The sequence below is a fragment of the Daldinia vernicosa genome (assembly GCF_022497035.1).
Source record: "Daldinia vernicosa strain CBS 139.73 unplaced genomic scaffold F5Y00scaffold_5, whole genome shotgun sequence".
Lineage (NCBI taxonomy): Eukaryota > Fungi > Ascomycota > Sordariomycetes > Xylariales > Hypoxylaceae > Daldinia > Daldinia vernicosa.
The window spans coordinates 483,680-504,792 of record NW_025953921.1 but is presented as its reverse complement, the minus strand read 5'-3'; the positions used below and the strand labels follow the sequence as shown (position 1 = coordinate 504,792).

Below are 21,113 nucleotides of genomic sequence, written 5' to 3'. Positions count from 1 at the left end.
AAACCCACTTTTCCGATTTTTTTAAAAGCATTCCACCTTTTAAAATTATTCCAACCCTTTTAAAATCATTATAAACCTTATAGAATTATTATAGGCCTTATAAAATCATTATAAACCTTATAGAATCATTTGGTTTAAATTAAAACATTATTATACATGAAATCATTGTAATAAGTTGGAACCATTCCACGAACCTACATTCTGCCGCTATGGTAGTTACCACGCCGAGTAGCTTTCGCTCCTTCTTTTTCCTTTCTTTTTATTTAGGTACCCATATGGGCGGGCAAGCACGCCTCCAAGAAATACAGAAAAACCTAAAAGTGACTCAATCTTAAGGTTCGCGTTGACCTTCTAACAATAGAGTTCACACTCGATTCTATATAAAGACCTGCCTCTCTTTCTTCGAGCTTCATCGTACTACATCCTTAAAATATTTTAAATCCCTCTACCTATTACCTACCAACTACCTGTTTTATTCTGCTCAACTTCAGCAATGTACAAAACAATTACCCCTACTTCTTTCTATCTATATTAGATTCAAGCCTCCGCCGCTATATTCGACAATTGAACCCGCTGTTTTTCTAGTGCTTGAACTCCAATCAGCCATACTCTTAAAAATAGTCTTGAATCGGACTCACAACCAAATCGGAGATACTAGCAAGGTCTAGATCATATGCAAGACAAGATGGAGCTTCTGCGCGAAAATCGCCTTGTTGGGCTCAAATGCCTGGACGATATGTCTTACACCTTGCATAACCGCCTGAAGTGCCTCATAATAGAACTCGACGGCAGGCAATCCTGACGTTTCCAGCCCCTTTTATAACTTCACAACAACAACGCCAACGCCAACATGCAACAGAAACATCATAACAACAACGCAACGAGTCTCCGACCTGCTCTTGTACTATATTATTATATTATCTCGTTTGTTTCCATGTTGGAAATAGGGCATACCACCAGGGGGGGTATGCAGGACCAGATTATGCGACGATAAAATATCTCTAATACCCTAAATAAGAATTCAACGACTTATTTGATACTAAGGCTCAGTCCAAGCACATCCTGAGGGTTTATGTAAGTATCTGTCCAACCCTGTCTGTATTGAACAACTTCTTACTCACTCTCAAGTCTTACAATTGGTAGCTCCACTTCGAGCAAAGCCTTCGGGCCAACAATGCAATACCCTAGATTCCCAATACCTATTACTACAATGTCTTTTACTCTGCCATTCGGAGGCGGCAATAATAACCAAACCGGCGTATTTAACTTTACCGGTTCTAACCAAGCAGGACAGGATGCAAATCAAGTGGCCCCACGGAGCAGTCGTTGGACTGCAGATACACACGGAAGCGGTGAAAAAGGGACACTGGATTCCCAACAATCTTGATCTGTACGACAAATACGTCAAAGAGCGCCCTATCGAACAGGGCGAATGGCTCGACGTCAACAAAGTACCCGTCCCGCAGCCCACGGCGGAGTGGTTTAAGCCCCCCCTCCCGAGCCCAAAGGCAAAGGTGCTGGTACTACCGCTGCCGTTGGTGCTGAACACCTGTCTAAGAAGCGAAGGGCAACTAATCAGACCACGCGACAATGCGAGAGACGTCGATACCCCACTCTTAAACGATGAAGACATCAACTCATCGATATAACGCTTGGACTATATGTCATTCCGAACCGAGCACAAGGTATCAATAATAAGAACCGACCAACGGCAGGAACTACACTCTTTTCCCGAGATGGATTCCTGGGCATGGATATTTATCCCAAATGACAGTTGGTGGGTTAATGCAGTTCTTGCCCAATTCCGAGATTAGAGTCTAGAGATTCTACTGCTCTCCGGCATCTCTTCCTTATGGATGGAACGGACCCATTCGCAGACGAAGAATTAATCGGCATGAATGAAGATCCCATACCACTAAGGAACATATCGAACACAAGACAACAACAAGAAATACCGACTACCATCACCATAGATTACTATGATGGGGCGACATGGCTCGAAATGAGCCAAGCGTTAGCTCAAAGACAAGGCTTAATGTTGCGGACTATCCTGACTCTCAAGAAAAAAGAATGGCCATCGAGGCAGAAAAGGATTGGAAATCGATCATTCCACCCGCAAAGTCCCAGAGAAGACTCAAGGAGAAGAACTACTACTAAACCAAATGTCTCCCTGGGTGATTTAGAAATCATCCCCTACGAATTCTTTGGCCCTCATCAACCCCTAGCATTTAGCACTAGTCCCTGTACCAACGTGTGAGCTGAGGCCGTGCGTTGGAATATGGTATTTAATGCGGAATGACTATGCTTTCTACTCTGAGAGATATAGGGTAGCAATACGAGAACTTGATGAAACAAGTCCATAGTTGGGGACAGGTCACAACAACCGGGCGTAGAACCATCCCTATTGAAAATTCTTATTTCGTCAAAACCCGAGAGAACTTCCAAAAGGACGGCGAATGGATCGACGACCCCTTCGAATACTGGTGCCATGCAGTGTGTATAGCAGGCCCAAGATCTTGGTTCGATGTTCCAAAAGTAGTGGAGATACTGATGAAGATGAATGCATATGGACAACCAAGCAGTAGTGTACCATACCGGAACGTGATGGGTGAGTTGGTAAAGGCCTACAACAACATCATGATTGATTACACCGAGGAACAAAAAAGTTCCTTGGACGACCTACCAGAGTTCTCATGGGATTACTGGCGAAATCGATCTCACCAGCGAAGTAATTGAAGCGCTTACTTCAGATGAGAAGACATCAGAAGACGTATGGTCAGCCATACGAGGAGATAAGAACAAGACAGAAACAGTACCATCTTTAGGCGCACAACGCCCAGAAGACATGCCTTACATCAAGACGGAAAAACCATACCGGAACGTGATGGGTAAGTTGGTAAAGGCCTACAACATCGGATATCGAGGCAGTTGGGTCCCAGAAAAATGTATTGGAATAAAGAATTCTCAGCTATATCAGCGGTCTAGCCTATTGATGAGATAGCATCGAAAAAGTCGTATAAACCTGCACAGAAGAAAATGAGATCCTACGCTGAGGATATCAAAGAAAACGACAACGAAGATGTGGTTCAAGTACCGGCAACCCCGGCGTGACGCAACCACCCAATCACCAGTGTATACCAGCCTTTTGGTAACAGATGATGGAATTCGTAAAAAAACCAAGGCAGCACCAACATTATGGTGGCAAAGGAGTGGGTCAACATATCGCACCTCAAGTATAGATGGATCCGCCTTTTTCCACCAGCTACCTGTCGCAGAGAGACACAAGAATAGAATGACGATCATATCGCCGAGAGGCCTCGAAGTATCCAACGTCGCGCTGATGGGATTTCGAAACAGGTACACAGCGAAGACACCGTTTACCCCTATACCCAACGAAATCGAATCGTTCAATATCTTATAAAAGGAGCTAACCAACCCAATCCTATTGTACCATTGGGACACAAAGCTCACAATATTCTTAAAGATCGATAGCCATGGTTTAGCTTGTACTTGTACTTGGGTTATACGTCATATAAATTACTTAGTCTAGCTTACTTAGATTAGTCTGAGAGAATGAAGTTCTCTCGTAAACTTCAATTGATCAACTTCTTACTCATCATAAAGCCTTACAATTGGTAGCTCCACATGTTGCCCCGGGGCTATATTTCCCAGGGGAGAAGATGTGGAAAGGATGGAAGAAATACTCAGGGAGAGAAATAGGGGAACCTATAAAAGATAAGATAAACTTTGCATTGCTGGATCTTATACGAGAGGCTTCGACTTGCCTTAACATCTGGTAGCTTCACATGTATATTAGGTACGTAACAGACTAAACCTGCAAGATTGTCAGGAGATGACTTTATTTGGCCATTACGTAGCTCCCCCAGACAGGTTCAGATTGGCGATCTAGAACGGGCTGAACTGGGTCCCGACTGTTCGGAAAGTGCTAGTTTAACTCAACAATAGGGCGAAGAATGGGTCCTACGGTAGTGGAGAACGCACACTGAGAATATAGAAAAATATTTCAAATCGCCATTTCACCAAGGAGCAATCCAATCAAGCATCAGTGGTTTAGTGGTAAAATCCATCGTTGCCATCGATGGGCCCCGCGTTCGATTCGCGGCTGATGCAGCATTACATTTTTGCTACCCTGGCATGTGGGAGCAGGAGTTTCAAGAGAGGCGGCATACGATGTGCGGAAGTTGGGGGTATCATTGCACAGTTATGATCTTAATTGGGAACGAAGTGCAATAACTGAAGTTTTGGCGAGTTAACAACTTAATTCTTGGTGATACAATCCTTGAGATCTTATAATATGGCAGAGACAGCTGATATGACTACGACTACATTGTTACTAAAGGCTTCAATCAAACTTCGGTCGACTCGGGTTTACAGCGAGAAATTTATTCTATTCGGCTAGATATATAAAATAATCGACTATTAAGTATAAGGCTTGAGGAATTTATCTTGTGTCAAAGGGGGAATGCTGGTGAAAGCTCTGGCTCCCTCAAAGCACTTTCACATCCCTTAAACAACACTCCGGTTTAGAGAAATTCCTTTAGCTGATGGGCATCCCACCAGGAAGTTCCTGGAGCCAACCGTCGAGGTTCTCGGTGACGGTCTTCGGCTTCGTGCACTTGTTGGCCTGGTCGAGGGATTGGGTCTGGAGGGTAGGGCAGTTAATCTGGTTAGCGAATAGGTCACTGTTGCAGTTGGCATCCATAGCACGCTGGAGCGCGTCACCCTTCCAGCCGAAGACGTAGTCACCGTGGATACCGTAACCGGTCTGGTCACCGAAGGACCAGACGAAAGGCTGAGATCCGTCGGCGGGCCATTCCGCCTTGTTGTTGAAGGGTCGGGTATCCCAGTAAGTTTCGTAAAAGACCTGGGGGATCGTGACCGGGTGAGTTGATGGGCATGCGTTACCGTTAGGGTAGGCGACGTGGCTCTGGTGGTCGGGGCTGTCCAGGTTCTTGCCATCCCAGCAGCTGTAAAGGGGGTCGGTAAGTTATTATCGCTTATGGGGAAAGGGGTAATGGGCACTTACGTTGGGAAGCGGATGCTAACCATGATACCGGCCGCACATGGCTGCTTGGGGAAGTATGTGGTCCGGCCGCCCCGAGTCATAGAGGAGGCAAGGCAAGTGAAGTCCATGTACTTGTATCTCCGGTTAAGCTCCTCAGAGGTGCGGATGGACGGGTCTCCGACTGTCATGCGGAAACCGGGCTTAAAAGCGGTCACCTTGCCTGACGAGAGATAGTAGACGGTCTGACCGCCGTTAGCACCTGTGAAACCGAGCTCGTTTCCGAAGGTGTTGACGCGGTGTAGCGTTCCGTTCCTCGCCCTGAGAAGACAAATATTAGTATACAATATCATGCCGCCTTTAAAGTTGGGCTAAAATTTTAACGATAATTCCGATTCATTATTATCTCACTGGTAGGTACTTCGGTAAATTAGAAATGAGGAAAAGTGGCTCATCATACTTGAAGAAGAGAACGGCGGTCCAATAGTTGGAGAAGTCCTCAGTCGGTGTGCAGGAAGTGCATGTTGCCGTCGAAGGCAAGTCGTGTACCTTGGGGTCCATGCTGACATTGAAGGCATTTCCTCCGACAACCTGGTGAAGATGAGGCGACGGGTTCTCTCCGGGGTTGACAAGACTAGGAATAATGTTGTTAGAAAAATCTCCGGTTCTTCGATGCCTCGGGGTTTGGTGTTTGCTTACGGGTCTAGACGTTCGACAACGAGCTGCGAGCACGAGAAACGAAGAGTCGCTGCGTTAACGCTGGGCGCGATGCCCGCGGCGGCAAGGAGTACGAGGTTTGTTAACTGCATTTTTTTGGTATTGGCGACCTTTCCGAAGCAATACAGCAGGCTGTCGATCCCAAGTCTATCCAAAAACGCCTCAAGATTGAAACAACTCTGGACGACCCAACGAAGGGGATAATGGAGGGGATTTATGTCGCATCCCACGTCGATGGGCCCGTCTCCTGAGCGCCGAAGACCACAATTGCCGACAATCCTACATATCTCTCAGCCATGTGCTCTCTCGGCCTCTGGGGTATGTAGCAGGGGATCTAGTCCTCTAGACCGATAGAGTTATAAATATATCGTCGAATGGTTAACAGTTCTGAGATTAAGTGTGGAACGTAGTTGTCATTTAGCCAGATTGAATTTTGCCGGGAGGTGACCAACTCGTGGTCCGCGTATAAATTTTAGGAAGCTGGAAAATACTAGAATGGAAGCACGGTAGATTAATTCTCCGTTAATTCAGATAAATGACTCTTTTATTTAGTTATTAGGAATTTCGCTGTTTATACTGGCTACAAGTAGGACGATGTCTAACAGATGTCAAGAGAGGGCATGAAGGACACAATGAGATAATACATCGGTACTACCAGGGGATATTTTAGGTATAAACGGATCTAATATAGTATATTACTGCTTTAAGGCTCAGTACTACCTAACCCGAGAGTGCCTTGCCCGAATAGTATCGGTCCAACCTCGAGGCTCATAATTGATTGGCTGTGGTCGTAGAAGGGAGCGTTAAAGGCAACGTTTGACATGGGAACGGCCTGGTACACCTTGCATGAAGAGAACGAATTTGGGAAATAAAGTACTCGATCTCGATAGATATGTGTTCTCTATCGCCGGCTGTTTTCCATATGATAGACGTCGGATTGGTCGAGAGGTAGACTATGTGATTACCCACGAGATCACACCCGGCCGGAACTTTTCAACATCATGTCTGGAGACAGGGATCGTAACGATGCTATTTAGGAACGAATGAAAATTTACTAGAAACTGTTCAAATTTGAAACCTAATCAGGAATTTGGAATTCCTGTGATGACGTCTTAAATGCAGAGACCTAGATGCATGCACTTCAGATGCATCTCGGACGAGGAGCAAGCGAAGAAAGACGGCACGACTCTTTTCATGCAGACAGCGCAAGTACTTTTATGCCGCATATACGCTTCCGAAGAGACGCCGTGATCTTACCGTAGATGGTGTGATAGGTAATACCTTATTGCACAGCTCTTGTGCCCCTGTAGAGACGTGGCCACATTATGTATGAATATATAAGAGATATTGATCATGGGATTCTAATCTTAGATACCTAAGCCGAGAGCTGCAAAGAGATTATACGTTCGATATAGGGGTACAGTAGTGGCATCTAGTGTGGCGTTGTAATTAAAGAACAACTATACCAGGAGGCTCCGCTGCTGGGATTGGTCCTTATAAAAGGTGATGGGTTTATGGGTTCCTTATTTATTGCCTTGAAATAGTTAAGTATGTGGCTGGGTTTGTGATAACTTGATTGCGGAATTATCGAGTCTTTTGAAAATTTATTCCTCCCCGTTCCCGATAATGTCTCTAAAGGAGGGAAATACTTCAGTTCGAAGTAAGACTCGGCAACGGAATTAAACCCACCAACTTATTTTCCTATCCTCAACTATTGTACTATTTTGAATTCCTGCACATAGGTCCGGGTCGCTCTGGTGGACTGGCTCTTGGTAGTAACATCTTGGATCTCAAACAATCTCTTCGGGCTTTCATATTATCACCACTGCTATGATAGTTAAAATATTACGATATTTTGGCAACTCATTCATTAAAACTCACGTACCCAAAAACAAGGTACTCGTTTGTTGGGTTAGTAGGACCCTCCTCTCGTGGTGGCAATCAGGACCGGGTAAAGGGGCTATCACGTTGCTAGCATTCATGTCATTTGCTAGATGCGGTTTCGTTAGGGTCCCTAGATTTCGAAGCGCATTATACGATATCGAAACGAAATTGGGAAACGCGTATGTGCAATGATGGTGACCATTGGCTTGAACGATGCTATATATCCTAGTATCCATTGCTGAAACCATAATGACTGATGCCTGCCCTGTTGAATGGTCAGGATAGTACGGCGTTTACATATTATTTGGGCTGTTTCATTTGTCCGTTTGACTACTACAATCCATCTAATCCAATCCTTTGCCTTTCTTGCGATAGTATGAATATTGAAGTAGCATGGGGTAGCTTTAGGCCAGGCTAAGGCTGAAGCATTCTTTCAAGACTGGGGTTCGCATTTCCCGAGTATTAACGGTTTACAAAATTAATCCAAATATTATCTCTATTGTATATACAGCATTGTAAAGCTAAGCGACCTTTATAAAAGCCCTAGGTTGATGGACCTTTCTCGGGGACGTAGTTCGAAGAACTTGTGTCACCCTTGGCAATGGGTCTGAACGAGGATCCTCCGGCCTTTGGATTGTCGCCTCCCGAGGTTGACTTAGTGTTGGGGCTATTCTGCTTCGAATTATCTAAATCTAAACTAGTATTAGTAACTGATATTATATACGAGGGTAGGAAACAACACACCATCAGCAGCAGCCCTCCTCGTCTTTTCAACGCCGCTCATGAATTGCTGTTTCGCGTTTTCAGTTCCGGAAGGCATATCGGGTTGTTATTCTGGTGAATGTTCTGAAGATCGAGTAGTATAATTAGTTTAGCTGTCCTTTTGATTTTTACGTGCAACTAGTTAAGTATTAGAAAATCACTTTGCATGTGGCTATGGAGTCGTTTGATTGTTATAGCTGACTTAGTCCAAGTCGTCATACTGACGCCTTAACTTTGATGATTTCATGATTGGCCTTAAACTAACCAAAAGTTAACATATTATTGACGCATGCATACATACCTAGGTAGGTACTAAGTAACGGATCAGATAAGTTTGATGTAACGCCATGAGTCTTTTAAGACTTTAGTACATGTACATAGTGTATGTAGGAGATAAAGGGGGAAGGGGTTGGAGCATAGCGCCCCGGTAACGCATTAACTAGTACAGGTAGGTACCCAGTAAAGACGCTATGATTAAAGTCGTTTAAAGGTAATAACGTTCAAAAGGGAGGAAAATATGGAGTGCTCGGTAAAACAACGGTAGTATTAAATTAGTCAGCACATTTTTTGAGGTCATATCCATTTTATCAAAAACATGTCGTCGAGCTCATCTTAAGCTTCCCAGAAGCGTCATGTCGGATCCTCCCACAGCGCAGTCGTTTTTAAACCTCAATGCGCTGCTTGATAATCCCGTTTTCGCGGGTGGCTTTGGCCTCGCGTCACTTGGCGCCGTTTTGGCATTTGCTCGCCGAGGCGTATTAGCTACAGCTGGTATGATTCGGCGTCGTATGCTTGTTAATGTTGAAATTAGTAGGACAGACCCGTCTTATCCTTGGATCCTTGCCTGGTTATCACAACCTCGTGAACAAACTTCTTTAATTGCGAAGAGGTTGACACGCATCAACAAGCTGTCTGTCACTACGTCCACTAGCTCTACTCCAAATGGCGCCACTAAAGCCAGCTTCTTTCTACAGCCTGGATACGGCCGGCATATTGTGAAATACAAACATGCGTACATCGCCGTAAATAGGGAGAAACAGGCAACAGCGAAGACAAATACTGGCGAACCCCATGAGACGGTGGAACTTACTACTTTATATGCGCACAGGCACATTTTCGAAGATGTTTTCGCCGAGGCTCGGAGTCTTGCACTCCAGGCAAACGAAGGGAAAACTGTAGTGTATTCTGTGCGAAGTTTTGACTGGGTTCCACTTGGGGAGCCTCGAAGAAAACGACCTTTAGGCAGCGTCATCTTAGATCAAGGTATTAAGGAAGACATCGTTAACGATGCCAAAGACTTTCTCGCCCGACGACAATGGTATGTGGACCGCGGAATCCCATATCGTAGGGGATATCTCTTATACGGTCCGCCGGGAAGTGGCAAGAGTTCATTCATCCAGGCGCTGGCTGGTGAACTGGATTTCAGCGTGGCCATGGTTAATCTCAGCGAGATCGGAGTGACAGATGATAAGCTCGCCTTTCTTCTTACCAAGCTTCCAGAGCGGACTATTCTCCTGCTAGAAGATGCTGACTCCGCATTTGTCAACCGGAGGAATCGTGAGGCGGATGGATACAGCGGCGGGACGGTGACGTTCTCCGGGTTATTAAATGCCCTAGATGGATTATCTGCGGGAGAGGAACGAATCGCATTCCTCACTACCAATCACGTCGAACTTCTGGATCCGGCTCTGATTAGGCCGGGCCGGGTGGATATGATGGTTCGCATAGGCGAAGCAACTAGGTATCAAGCTGCTCAGATGTGGGATAGATTTTATGGTGACGTCGATGTCGATGGTACTCATCGGGAAAGGTTCTTGAAGCGGCTCGACGACTTGGGGCTCTTTCGCGACGCGAAGGATGGCGAGTCACTCCCTCGAACTAGCACTGCCGCTATCCAAGGCCTTTTCCTGTTCAATAAAAACGACATGGAGGGCGCCATCAGCATGGCTGAACACCTCATTCCGGCAAAGTTAGAAGCGGAGAAATAAGCCATTCGCTTGTATACTACATGTAACAACTATCCAACGAATGTATTATACATGAGATACCCCAACAACCAGTATGCTTTTATGGGAGATGATCGTTCACGTCACTTGCCACGCCGGAACCTGTCCGCGGTCTGGCGTCTGGGAATGAATACAACAAATTGTTGTCATCTCGAGGCTTCGACTTAGACAACTGCATGAATCCTGGCTTCCGAAAGTATCTCGGACGATCTAATATGGGTACTATTTGAGCTAAAACAGGGTCTGGAGAAGCGTCCTGCGAGCTGCACGGGAATCACGCACTGCTCCTCATATGACAAGAATACCTACCTCATAGCAAGAGATTGGCTGGCTGGCTGGGGTTCGAAATAAAGGCGACGTCCGGAGCAGTTGATTCATAACTGCCAACGTGGGGTTACGGGAATAGCTTAGGTGGGTACCTGGAATAGGATGCCCTAGCCTTTGCGGCTATCACTCCTCCCAACCGAGCCAACCATGGTTGAGACCTTGGAGCATACGGGCGTTTCGCTATTTTCTAAGCAGGCTGGTGTTTACCTAATGCTCATTCCTGTACAATACGTCCTTGAAACTTAGAAGAATTGGCTAGCTAGCTTTGTGTGAAAATTTACCAATGTTCGTATTAACGAGAAGGAAATTGGTAGCGTACCTAGGTAGGTTAGGTACATATCTCCATATATACGTTCTGTATGGAGGAGGCAGCAACTTCAAGGTCATCTGATTTGTAGGTCCATATCTTTAACAAACAAACAAAATCGCGGTATACAATATCGGTAGCGTCCGGGGCATAGTACGGCCGGTCTTTTCTAAAATACAATGCAGCGTAAGTCGTTTTCGGATGACCTGGAGCTTCGCCCCCGGGCTCTAATGCCGGAATCACTTTAGAAATACGACATCACCCGCAGTTATCACAATCTGGTGCTAACATAAACACCCGATCGAAAAGTGATCGTGCACATCACAGTCTTCTCAGTTTGCATGGTGGTCTCGGGGGTTATAGTGTCGGCCTCGGCCTCGGGGTCGGGATTACGCATGGGTAGGTAATCAGTTTGTCAGATTTGTCAGAGTCCGGGGTTGGTTCAGCTTAGCTCCCGGTGCGTACATTAGGTGGTTGTATGCATCGGCAGCTGGAGTAAGGGTTTGCCAATGGGTATCTACGGATGGTGGCCCACTTGAACCTTATAGACAGAAAGAGTGGTTTGAAGAGGCTGCATTGTTACCCTCTCTGGGCCCTGGAAGGACTCACAAATGCACTCTTGAATATCATTGGAGGAAATTAGTTGTAGCATTCCGCAACGAGAAAGCATCAACTCTCCCGTGTAATTTCGATTGGTTTTACTCTTGCAAATCTTATGTGGAAAATTATCGTCCAGGACTTTATAGTATCTAAGGAGATCATCTGGCCTACGTAGTATGCGGGAAGAGGAAAGGAAACGTGATGCCTCGAACCTAACCAAGCAAGGGGATTGCTTTCTCTAATTTGTATTACTAGCGGGGATACTCGGGGTTGAGCCTCGGGAGACGACTAACAACGCCGCATAGCCAAGATTTTGGTAGAGAGGAGCAAGTATTATACTCGATATGCCCGGGCTAACGTCACTACATATAAGTCGAAAGTGTCGATCAGTAGCAATTTAAAGGGTCAGAGAGTATGAACTATTCTCTCTATTGGATGGTGTTACGGAATGCACTCTAAATTTAACTCATCAGTTCTAAACTACGAAATATACAGTGTATAAATGAGGTTTTGGTATTGTCTTATTTAACAGCGGTCCGTGTAGAAGGTTTGTACATCGAAGTAAAACGTTCACGTTCATCCCCGCCTATACGAAGCTGTGAATGGGGCTATTCGGCCTTCTACCATAAGTTAGGTATGTACTAGCGAATCGTGTCGTAAAAGTTGAAGTACTGGGATATTACATCTAAGGTGGGGACAACGTACTGGGACCCTGCAGAAGATACGGTTTCGAATAGGTAAGTTCCGGCAAGGAAAAAGAGACACGTCAGGGTGGCAGCGACAATGACGGATGAGTAGAGTAGAAGAGGGGTTGATCGATGCATGTAACTCAGACAATGTCAATTAATGATAAAGTATCTAAGGTAGGTACGTATAAGATAGGAAAGGAAATATGTTATGATCGGATGGAAGCTAAGACGTCTGGATCAATATATATTCTACTACATTTCTACTCCTTCACTTGTATATCACCCCTACCTATCACCACCACTCCTTAAAAGAAGTAACTTATACTATACCAAACTGTTTACTCGAGATATACGTCCTAGGTTCCTATCAGAATGGCTTCCGTTGACAGTAGTCATATTAACGCTCTTATTGGAAATCTCAGCAGTCTTTCTCCAAAGTTGTCAGAGGGCGACGATGATGCCAGGAGGCAGGCCTTATTATTAACTCGAAAGCTTGCGGCTTCTATCGAGAAACCAGCAAACTCGGCAACAGAGTTATGCTACGCGGTATTAACCCAGACGTTTATTGAATTTATGGAGATAGTGAACTTACCACCTAATAGCCATTCCTCAGTGCCTCCGCAAAGATCGCCGTTGATCTCAACATCTTCAAGCTCATCGCTGACCACGGTGGCCCAATTACCTCCAAGGAGTTAGCGGCATTATCCGGTGCGGATGAAATATTGATTGGTATGACTTTGCCCCTTTTTCATCAGATTTAGCGAAAATGAACAAAACACCTGGAGAAAGGGGGACTAGAATTGCTAATGTACTAAATAGTCAGGATCCTTCGGCCCATGTCTTCTATAGGATTTGTCGAAGAAGTTGGTGAGCGTACATGGATAGCGACGTCCATCACCAAGGAAATGGCTAGGGAGGAAATTGCCGCGTTACATAGGATGATGTGAGTAACCATAATTCTTTTTATCAAAATCATCCCTTAATACGCGCGAGAGCGCGAGAACATTCTGGCTTAACTTAAGATTCTCATGATACAGACACGACGGAATTGTCCAGACGGTAGCCAAGGCACCGAAATATTTCAAAGAAGCTGGCTACAAATCCCCCGTTGATCCTAAAGACGGTTTGACGCAGTATGCCTTTCAGACGAAACTTTCAATTTTCGACTTATTCAGCTCAATTCCACAGCTCTTGCACGATTTCAACTTGGCCATGGGGAACACAATGGGAGGCAGGAAGTTTTGGTTCGACTGGTTTCCAGTTGAAGAAGAACTCGTGTCCGGGGCTGGTCTCACCAAGGATTCAGTGTTGCTGATAGATGTCGGTGGGGGAAAGGGGCATGATCTGATCTCCTTCCATGAAAGGTTCCCTCATATAGAGGGACGCCTTATTTTACAAGATTCGGCACCGGTAATTACCAACATACGGAACATGATTCCAGCAATTGAGCCAACGATATACAACTTCTTCACCGAACAGCCCATCAAAGGTGATGTTTAAGTTATGTTCTCCCAAGATAATGCTAACATGTTCATAGGCGCGAGAGCATACTTCTACCATCACATCCTACACGACTGGTCTGACGAGCAGTGTTTGCTGATATTGAAACCGGTTAAAGAGGCTATGAAGCCCGGATATTCCAAGTTAATTATACATGATGTAATCGTACCAGAGCAAGGAGCTTCACCATTCCATGGAATGATGGACCTAGCAATGATGGCATTCAACGGGGGGTTAGAAAGGAGTGAGAGGCAATGGCGAGAACTACTCGGGAAGGCTGGGTTTGACGTTATTAAATTTTGGCCGCCACCTCAGTACGACGGCGACGGGATTATCGAAGCGATGATCAAGGCGTAGTTTGGTTAATTTGGGGTTCTCGGTGGTTCTGCGGGATTCGGCGTTTTCAACGAATGACCATGGCTTCGCGGCGCATAGTGTTTTCAACAAACCAAGTTCAATAACATGGATATTACCCCTGAGATTCACCGTGGCATATCCGTGTCACTCGTATACAATAAAGGATTTTGCCAAAAATAGACCGTAGACGTCGCGTGATTTCTTGAGAAACTAGATGTAGATCCAGGCATGGCTGTACATCTCACATATAACTACATAGAACTAGCCAAAAGGATTTCTAGTTACTTTTACGATAAGTAATTTAAGTTATCTCATCATTAATTCAGAGAAATGTCTATCTAAATTACCTGGTAAAATGTAGGATGCGCCAATACTAAGCAAGAATATGAATAGGTAGTCCGGCAGGTGGTTAAAATTTAACCAAATATCGAGTCAGGAAAGTGGCTATTGAATTATGTGTCAGGGTGGCTACAGGGGTCTATCTAGGCGCGAAGCGCCCTCGTCAGAGGATAGAAGTTGTACACTCACTCTGTGTATGACTAACCTCACCGGGCATTAATAATGACATTATGATATTAATAAGAGGCAATATCCTATCAGAAGTGATGACGAAATGTACGCCGTGGCATCCATTTGGCGTCCCTAACATCACCCAAATGGCATTGCCTACCTTAAGTATAACGACGCTCTTTCCCGTGCCGTTGAATCAATTTATTGCCAAGGCGGGATACTTTAAGAGCGCCATGCTTAATGCATGTAATATCAGACGAACATAACATGGCTTGAAGAACGCCATTTTCAGTCCTGTGATGTCAAGGTTTTGAGACTTGCTTGCCGCGTAATTATTATTATATGTAGGGAGACAGTTACAATCATTAGATTGTATATACCATTTGCTAATAATGGTATATTAATGATTGCCCCGGCCTATTTCTTTCCTCAGTGCATTAAATATCATTTTGAAGATTATCATGTTGAACATGTGGAAAGTTGGGTCGAAGAGCAGCAGCCAAGTGCCATCGGAAAAATCGTATATATTCCACCCTGTGACCCTTAAAGCGACCAGAGTGCGAGCTTGCAATCAGTGTAGAGCGAAGAAATTAAAATGCACTAAGGAGAGGACAGGTTGTGAGAGATGCCGAATGTTCTCAAGGCAATGCGTCTATCAAGATTCACATACTACGGGAGTACCCCTTAAAATAGTCTCACCACGCGAGCAGGTAGTCTGTCTATCAACATCGTGGGATGAGTCGGATATATTGGAGGACCGTCATGAAGCTAACCGTCTGGGTTCGATATCGGTAGATACCGCTCTTTACGTCCCTTTTGATTCAAGAGATGAGTACCTCTTAGTCGACACTATACCGGAGTTGACCCATACGCCAGGTCTAGATCAATACGAGACCTCGGAGTCAAGCATTAGCAACGTGGAAGGGATATATGAGCCTAGTCTGGACTTGTCCCAGTTGGTATCACCAGTGTGGCCATTTGCAGAGCCGGATATATTTGCCTCGACGCTAAAATTGACTGACCCGGATGATATGGTCATTGAATCCTTAATGCCTCCCAACACTGAGCCAGAGGGCGTGAACTTGAATGTAGACGTAGGGATGAAATCCTTATGTCATTTCGAGTTTGCACGATCTTGCGAGGAATGGCAATACGTTACAAACAGGCAAACTGATCAAACTACACATCCTTGCTTATGTCTTCACGCACATAGAATCACACTCATCATCTTCGATTTGGAAGACATCGCTATAAGGATTGACAATCTGGACAGTGCCCTCAACATCAATAAAGAGGCCCTTCGTCACGGAAACGATATGATCAATTGCGAGATCTGTATGACTTACTTTGAAAATATAACCATTCTCACGTCTCTAATAGAGACACTTGGGAAGACATGCCAAGACATCTCGGATGCTTATCCACAATTATCTTCAACATCGGCTCCCAAGGGTACTGCCCAGCTAGTTGTTCCTGGTTTCATACTAGGAAGCTATGCGGCGGATTCATTAGATGAACTTAGAATACTAGTCCAAGGACTACTGGGTCTGCAGATCCAAAGTATTCATATTGTGAGTGTTGAAGAGTTTATTCAAGAGCGCCTCTTCTAACTAAGGAGATATTCCACCCAAACTGATCAAGACATTTAATCATACAACCCTTACAAATGACAACTAACCACCACCAAACTTGTAGATGATAGAGCGCCTGGATCACATCGCGCTGAAATACCGCTCAGAAACGATAACAAGGCGTCTGATCACGACTAAGCAGCTGTTGGCTCAATCATTGGGAACTGATACGATAGGTGGTTAGAGTAAGGACCGGGGTTATCGATCATGTATATGTCAAGGCAACATCTTGCGACTCTCATCTTTTTCTAGTCCAATGAAATTTTCTATAGCATTAACAATCCCGAACGCTTTATGACGTAACCAGTTGGAATTGTATCGTCCCTCGGTTCATGCTGTATCACCAACCTTGTGGCTGCTAAGCATAAGTGGAGGGAGAATGGAGCCAATAGCTTGATCCTGTTAATAAACTGCTCCGAGGAAATAATAATCGAGGCCCTGTCTAAGGTCTCGTGGGATCAACATGATGTATGCCGATCTGGATATACTTGAAAGTGAAAACGCCATTATCAACACCCTGGATTAACATTGTATCGCAAAAACGACGCCGCAATTACGCCTTATATGTGACACATTGTGTATCTGCAGATATTATAAACTCGGTAATAAATATGTATGAATACTAAATGAAGCGGCTTAAGATAATGCATATCGTGACATAAATGGTATGGACAACTCTGCCGTGTCTTAAGTCACAAGCGCTGAAGAAATGTAGAAACCCGGCGCCCACCCCGACCGTTTCTAGTGGCAGCTGCTCGCCTATTCAGAGTAGGTGTCTTATATTACTCTAATGCTTTGATACAATATACTTCCTGTAAAATAAATCATAAAAATGAGGAGTAGTAGTATATACATCTTTAAGTCATCTGACAGGTGGTAGCCAAGCAATGAACATTTGCCGGCAATCTTTACAGGGGTTCCCTATGGTAAAAACTTGAAAAGGACATCCGTAGTCAGTTGGAACCGACTTTCGCAGCTTACAAGGGTATTTCCTAATGTGTAGGTACTCCAGTACCACCGCTTTCACTTTACTGTACTGATCTGTTGGTAGTCTCACAAGTGTTGGACCCGAACATAATGAACCAACGGTTAGGTTAGTGGGCTATATAAACTAAACGCCGATGTGATTCATACTCCGATTGTAACCCCCGCCGTACGAGAAGTTTGATTTCAAAGCATTCAAGTAGTATATCTAGACTGTTAAGATCTTTATAGATCAAGCCACAAGTTAACTTACTTTCTCAACCTTACGTCTCCAAGCTAATATTAACATACTTGATTAAAAACATGCCTCCTCCAAAGGGGACTCCTAACCCTCTAGAGGGACCAGGTACGTTGAGGGACCATAATAGATGCGAGTCTATTTTGAATTCTAAACACACGCTTAGGCGACTATGATGTGACCTCCGTGGTGCACAACGACACATATCCCGCGATCGATTCTGCTCAGGCAAACTTGAGCGGTAAGGCGGTCCTTATCACTGGTGCTTCCAAAGGCTTAGGTAGAGCGATCTCTGTCTCGTTTGCCAAGGCCGGAGCGTCAATGATCGCAATCGGGGCCAGGTCCGATCTTTCAGCTACAATCGATGAGATTAAAGCAGCGGTTGAGAAGGTGGGAAAACCGGAACCGACAATCTTAGCTCTTAAGCTAGATGTAGCTGACCCCAAGAGCGTCGATGATGCAGCTGCCCAAGTTAAGAAGAGCTTTGGGCGCATGGATATCGTTATTAATAACGCTGGCATCTTTGATATAGCCAAAATCCTAGATACCGACCCCGAAAAGTGGTGGAATATATGGAGAGTGAACGTTATGGGTCCATACAACACCGCACGCTCCTTTATTCCACTGCTATTGGAGGGGAGCAACAAGACGATAATCACATTAAGTAGTGTTGGCGCTCATTTGGTAGGGCCGGGACTCAGCGCATACCAACCCTCTAAGCTAGCAGTACTCCGGCTTTCCGAATTCATCTCGGCGGAATATGGAGACCAGGGCATAGTCGCGTACTGCATACATCCGGGAAATATTGCAACAGATATGGTTGCTGGTGTTCAGGATCCGGAGATAAGGAAAGGTAAGTCCTAGTTGCGCTATTAAGTAAGATATAGAAATATAAGCTAATGCAACTATCCCCTTGATTAGTATGGGTCGAGACTCCGGAGTTAAGCGGGGATTCTTTGGTGTATCTAGCATCGGAGAGACGGGATTGGCTGGCAGGCAGATATATCAATGTCACTTGGGACCTTCCGGAATTGATGGAGAAGAAAGACGAGATTGTTAAAGGCGATAAGTTGAAAGTGCGGTTAGTTATATAAATTGTGTACCTAAGATAGCGGATACCGGAAAGACGGCACGGCACCATTTCCGATATTAAATTGATTCAAGTCACAACTACCAATTGTTTCTCTACATTAGGTAATAATAAGACAGTAAGAGAAGTCTCAAGTCCCCCCCCCTCTCCTCGCCCCATAATCATAGGGCTGAGACAACAGAGACAGGGGCTTTGCTGATCTCAGCTGAACTTGTCAACCCTCGATTTACGTAAGCTCATCTTTTCCCCTAAAACAATTACCTAACATACGACCCGCCGCTTTTTCTTTCATTTCCTTTCTCCTTAGATATCAGTCGTGGTACATAGCTGAAAAAAAACAACACATTTCAAAATGACAGAGTCACTCGTATCCCGGTTCGCGAAGTTGAACCCCCTATCAAAACTTTCTGCTGGGGTCTACGACGAGGATGTTGGAGAAGAAATCGACGAAACCACTATTGCGGGGGGAGGCCACGGTGCGCGACAAACGACTATTACTAAATCCCAGTTGCGAGTTAGCCACGCATTGAAGTCGTTCCTCGCGAAAAATAATATACTATCCGAGGAAGAAGTAGGTCTGGAGTCGGAGCAACCTAGCATCGCACTACAAGCACTGCTTGAAAAGTCTCATATTGAAGTGCCCTCTGAAGTGACGGACAGGTCTTATCCACTCCCGGAGTATTTTATAAGCTCTAGCCATAATACATATCTTCTAGGTCACCAGCTTATTGGCAAGTCTTCGGCCAATGCTTATGAGACCGCGCTCAACGCCGGATCTCGGTGCGTTGAAATTGACGCCTGGGATAACGAGGACGATAAAGACGAGCCTAAGGTTACCCACGGGTACACGCTTGTTTCCCATATCCCATTCCGTGCGGTATGCGAGACAATACGCAATGTTGTTGACCGGGAAGCGACGCAGTCTAGCAACGCAGCTGGTTACCGGGCGGCACCGATCATGCTCTCTCTAGAGAACCACTGTGGTGTATATGGACAGCAGAGACTCGTTGAAATCATGAAAGAAGTTTTCGGCCATCGTTTACTGGACAGAGCTATTCGGGTAAAAGGTCACCAGGAGCAGGCGGGAGACAGTGACCCGGTCACGTTAGCGGAACTGGGATCGAAGATAGTTCTCATTGTCGAATACCACTTACCTGAGGAAGCAGACACGAGTGACGATGATAGCAACCCCAACTCTGACGACGATGAGGTGATACAGGCAGAAGAAGCCTATCAGAAGAAGAAAAAGCAATCTGCATCTACTGTAATTGTCCCAGAGCTTGCGGAGCTAGGTGTTTACGCCCAATCCGTGAAACCGAAAGACAATTCTTGGTTTGAAGGTGTTCTAAAGGACGCTCCCAGAAACCACTTAATCAACGTGTCAGAAAGTGGATTGGCGTCACACATGCCGGCAGCGAATCAGATGATTGCGCGGCACAATTCTCGGCATTTGATGCGCGTCTTTCCAAAGGGTACCCGTATCTCTTCGAAAAACCTCAAGCAAGTTCCGTTCTGGGGTATCGGAGCACAGATCTGCGCGATGAACTGGCAGACTTTTAATGCTAGCATGCAGATCAACGAAGCCTTATTTAGTGGCACTGATGGCTACGTCCTAAAGCCCGCAGCGCTGCGGGCGGGCGGTAGCATGAGCCTCAACACCGGTAGAAAGAAGAGACTGGTGCTGCACGTCGCGGGAGCATCAGATATACCCATACCAGAAGGGCAAGAGGAAAAAGATGTGAAGCCATATGTTACCTGCACGCTCGTTCATACAGATGAGTTAGACGGCAAGCATCCTAAGAGCAAGACAAGCCCCTATAAACATCACAGACTAGGATTCCTCCATAGGGGTGAGAACCCCCCACCGACCGACCCGATCTGGGATGAAACGCTTGAGTGGGAATATGAGGACAACGAGCTGGTTTTCGTCCGCATTCTAATCAAGAACGACGCTAGCTTTGCGGAAAATCCCGTCTTCGCAGTTGCGGCCGTGAGACTCTTATACGTGGTTCCTGGCTGGAGCTTCATCCGTATGCTGGATCTGAAAGGCCGGGAAACCAAGTGTACACTGCTGGTGAAGTTTGACGTAAGCGACGTCCAAACCTAATAGCAGTGAACGATGTCCTGATAAGCGGCTCCTAAGATAGTATATTAGTATCGGATAGATCATGCGCTACCGCGGTAGGTATGTCAGTAGCCTACCTAAATATTACGAAATAACAGAGGGTTCATTAAAAGCTCTTTAAATATATAGTTGAATTTCGTAACGTGTGGAGTTTTACGTCATCTAAGGATATAAGATTTATTTTCCATTGAATGATAATCCTCCGAGTGGTGACATAGCCGATCCCAAAGTACGAAATTATGACCTCATGGATCTACTGTTACAGCGTCAAGGCCCACCTACCTTCTCCTAGTTAATCTTGTATTTTCAAAATATATTTAAAGGAAACCAATGACCAAATTCCAAATCTTTCGCATATTCGAT

At 45.2% G+C, this 21,113-nt stretch overlaps 9 protein-coding genes and 1 non-coding gene across 10 annotated transcripts; 7 read left to right on the top strand and 3 right to left on the bottom strand.

The window, feature by feature from the left end:
* Positions 1 to 1,123: 1,123 nt before the first annotated feature.
* F5Y00DRAFT_155938 (uncharacterized protein) lies at positions 1,124 to 1,743 on the bottom strand (the record flags this gene model as incomplete). The annotated part of the gene is made up of 1 exon (XM_048004617.1): positions 1,124 to 1,743. The coding sequence occupies exon 1, from the start codon at positions 1,631 to 1,633 to the stop codon at positions 1,124 to 1,126; it is 510 nt and encodes a 169-aa protein (XP_047868813.1). The 5' UTR covers positions 1,634 to 1,743.
* Positions 1,744 to 1,852: 109 nt separating this feature from the next.
* Positions 1,853 to 2,736, top strand: F5Y00DRAFT_258138 (uncharacterized protein; the record flags this gene model as incomplete). The annotated part of the gene is made up of 2 exons (XM_048010654.1): positions 1,853 to 2,253; positions 2,364 to 2,736. 2 exons carry the CDS (start codon positions 1,853 to 1,855, stop codon positions 2,734 to 2,736), a joined length of 774 nt encoding a protein of 257 aa, XP_047868812.1.
* A 1,324-nt stretch (positions 2,737 to 4,060) lies between these two features.
* F5Y00DRAFT_t20 lies at positions 4,061 to 4,131 on the top strand. Its single transcript has one exon. It is a non-coding gene; the product is annotated as a tRNA-Gly (tRNA).
* Positions 4,069 to 5,832, bottom strand: F5Y00DRAFT_272501 (uncharacterized protein; the record flags this gene model as incomplete). The annotated part of the gene is made up of 4 exons (XM_048012988.1): positions 4,069 to 4,988; positions 5,048 to 5,344; positions 5,484 to 5,657; positions 5,723 to 5,832. The coding sequence occupies 4 exons, from the start codon at positions 5,830 to 5,832 to the stop codon at positions 4,559 to 4,561; spliced, it is 1,011 nt and encodes a 336-aa protein (XP_047868811.1). The 3' UTR covers positions 4,069 to 4,558.
* Positions 5,833 to 8,094: 2,262 nt separating this feature from the next.
* Positions 8,095 to 8,708, bottom strand: F5Y00DRAFT_226283 (uncharacterized protein). Its single transcript, XM_048006314.1, has 3 exons — positions 8,688 to 8,708; positions 8,369 to 8,470; positions 8,095 to 8,316 (listed from the first exon to the last, which is right to left on the bottom strand). Exons 2-3 carry the CDS (start codon positions 8,442 to 8,444, stop codon positions 8,168 to 8,170), a joined length of 225 nt encoding a protein of 74 aa, XP_047868810.1. The 5' UTR covers positions 8,445 to 8,470; positions 8,688 to 8,708; the 3' UTR covers positions 8,095 to 8,167.
* A 277-nt stretch (positions 8,709 to 8,985) lies between these two features.
* F5Y00DRAFT_155924 (BCS1 N terminal-domain-containing protein) lies at positions 8,986 to 10,959 on the top strand. The gene has a single exon (XM_048004616.1). The coding sequence runs from the start codon at positions 9,019 to 9,021 to the stop codon at positions 10,372 to 10,374; it is 1,356 nt and encodes a 451-aa protein (XP_047868809.1). The 5' UTR covers positions 8,986 to 9,018; the 3' UTR covers positions 10,375 to 10,959.
* Positions 10,960 to 12,687: 1,728 nt separating this feature from the next.
* F5Y00DRAFT_258134 (putative O-methyltransferase) lies at positions 12,688 to 14,172 on the top strand (the record flags this gene model as incomplete). The annotated part of the gene is made up of 5 exons (XM_048010653.1): positions 12,688 to 12,861; positions 12,918 to 13,044; positions 13,135 to 13,258; positions 13,353 to 13,804; positions 13,853 to 14,172. The coding sequence occupies 5 exons, from the start codon at positions 12,688 to 12,690 to the stop codon at positions 14,170 to 14,172; spliced, it is 1,197 nt and encodes a 398-aa protein (XP_047868808.1).
* A 971-nt stretch (positions 14,173 to 15,143) lies between these two features.
* F5Y00DRAFT_258133 (uncharacterized protein) lies at positions 15,144 to 16,292 on the top strand (the record flags this gene model as incomplete). Its single annotated transcript, XM_048010652.1, has 1 exon — positions 15,144 to 16,292. The coding sequence occupies one exon, from the start codon at positions 15,144 to 15,146 to the stop codon at positions 16,290 to 16,292; it is 1,149 nt and encodes a 382-aa protein (XP_047868807.1).
* A 1,108-nt stretch (positions 16,293 to 17,400) lies between these two features.
* Positions 17,401 to 18,853, top strand: F5Y00DRAFT_226280 (NAD(P)-binding protein). Its single transcript, XM_048006313.1, has 4 exons — positions 17,401 to 17,643; positions 17,702 to 18,388; positions 18,457 to 18,729; positions 18,813 to 18,853. Exons 1-3 carry the CDS (start codon positions 17,601 to 17,603, stop codon positions 18,627 to 18,629), a joined length of 903 nt encoding a protein of 300 aa, XP_047868806.1. The 5' UTR covers positions 17,401 to 17,600; the 3' UTR covers positions 18,630 to 18,729; positions 18,813 to 18,853.
* On the top strand, positions 18,740 to 20,855 carry F5Y00DRAFT_226278 (PLC-like phosphodiesterase). Its single transcript, XM_048006312.1, has one exon. The coding sequence runs from the start codon at positions 18,978 to 18,980 to the stop codon at positions 20,730 to 20,732; it is 1,755 nt and encodes a 584-aa protein (XP_047868805.1). The 5' UTR covers positions 18,740 to 18,977; the 3' UTR covers positions 20,733 to 20,855.
* Positions 20,856 to 21,113: the final 258 nt, after the last annotated feature.

Excerpts from the sequence above, each read along its gene's own strand:
- F5Y00DRAFT_226283 (XM_048006314.1), bottom strand. The coding sequence starts at position 8,444 with ATGCCTTCCGGAACTGAAAACGCGAAACAGCAATTCATGAGCGGCGTT. Across the intron at positions 8,317-8,368 it reads GAGGAGGGCTGCTGCTGATG|ATTTAGATAATTCGAAGCAG; the intron begins GTGTGTTGTTTC and ends ATACTAGTTTAG.
- F5Y00DRAFT_155924 (XM_048004616.1), top strand. The coding sequence starts at position 9,019 with ATGTCGGATCCTCCCACAGCGCAGTCGTTTTTAAACCTCAATGCGCTG.
- F5Y00DRAFT_226280 (XM_048006313.1), top strand. The coding sequence starts at position 17,601 with ATGCCTCCTCCAAAGGGGACTCCTAACCCTCTAGAGGGACCAG. Across the intron at positions 17,644-17,701 it reads TAACCCTCTAGAGGGACCAG|GCGACTATGATGTGACCTCC; the intron begins GTACGTTGAGGG and ends ACACACGCTTAG. Across the intron at positions 18,389-18,456 it reads GGATCCGGAGATAAGGAAAG|TATGGGTCGAGACTCCGGAG; the intron begins GTAAGTCCTAGT and ends CCCCTTGATTAG.
- F5Y00DRAFT_226278 (XM_048006312.1), top strand. The coding sequence starts at position 18,978 with ATGACAGAGTCACTCGTATCCCGGTTCGCGAAGTTGAACCCCCTATCA.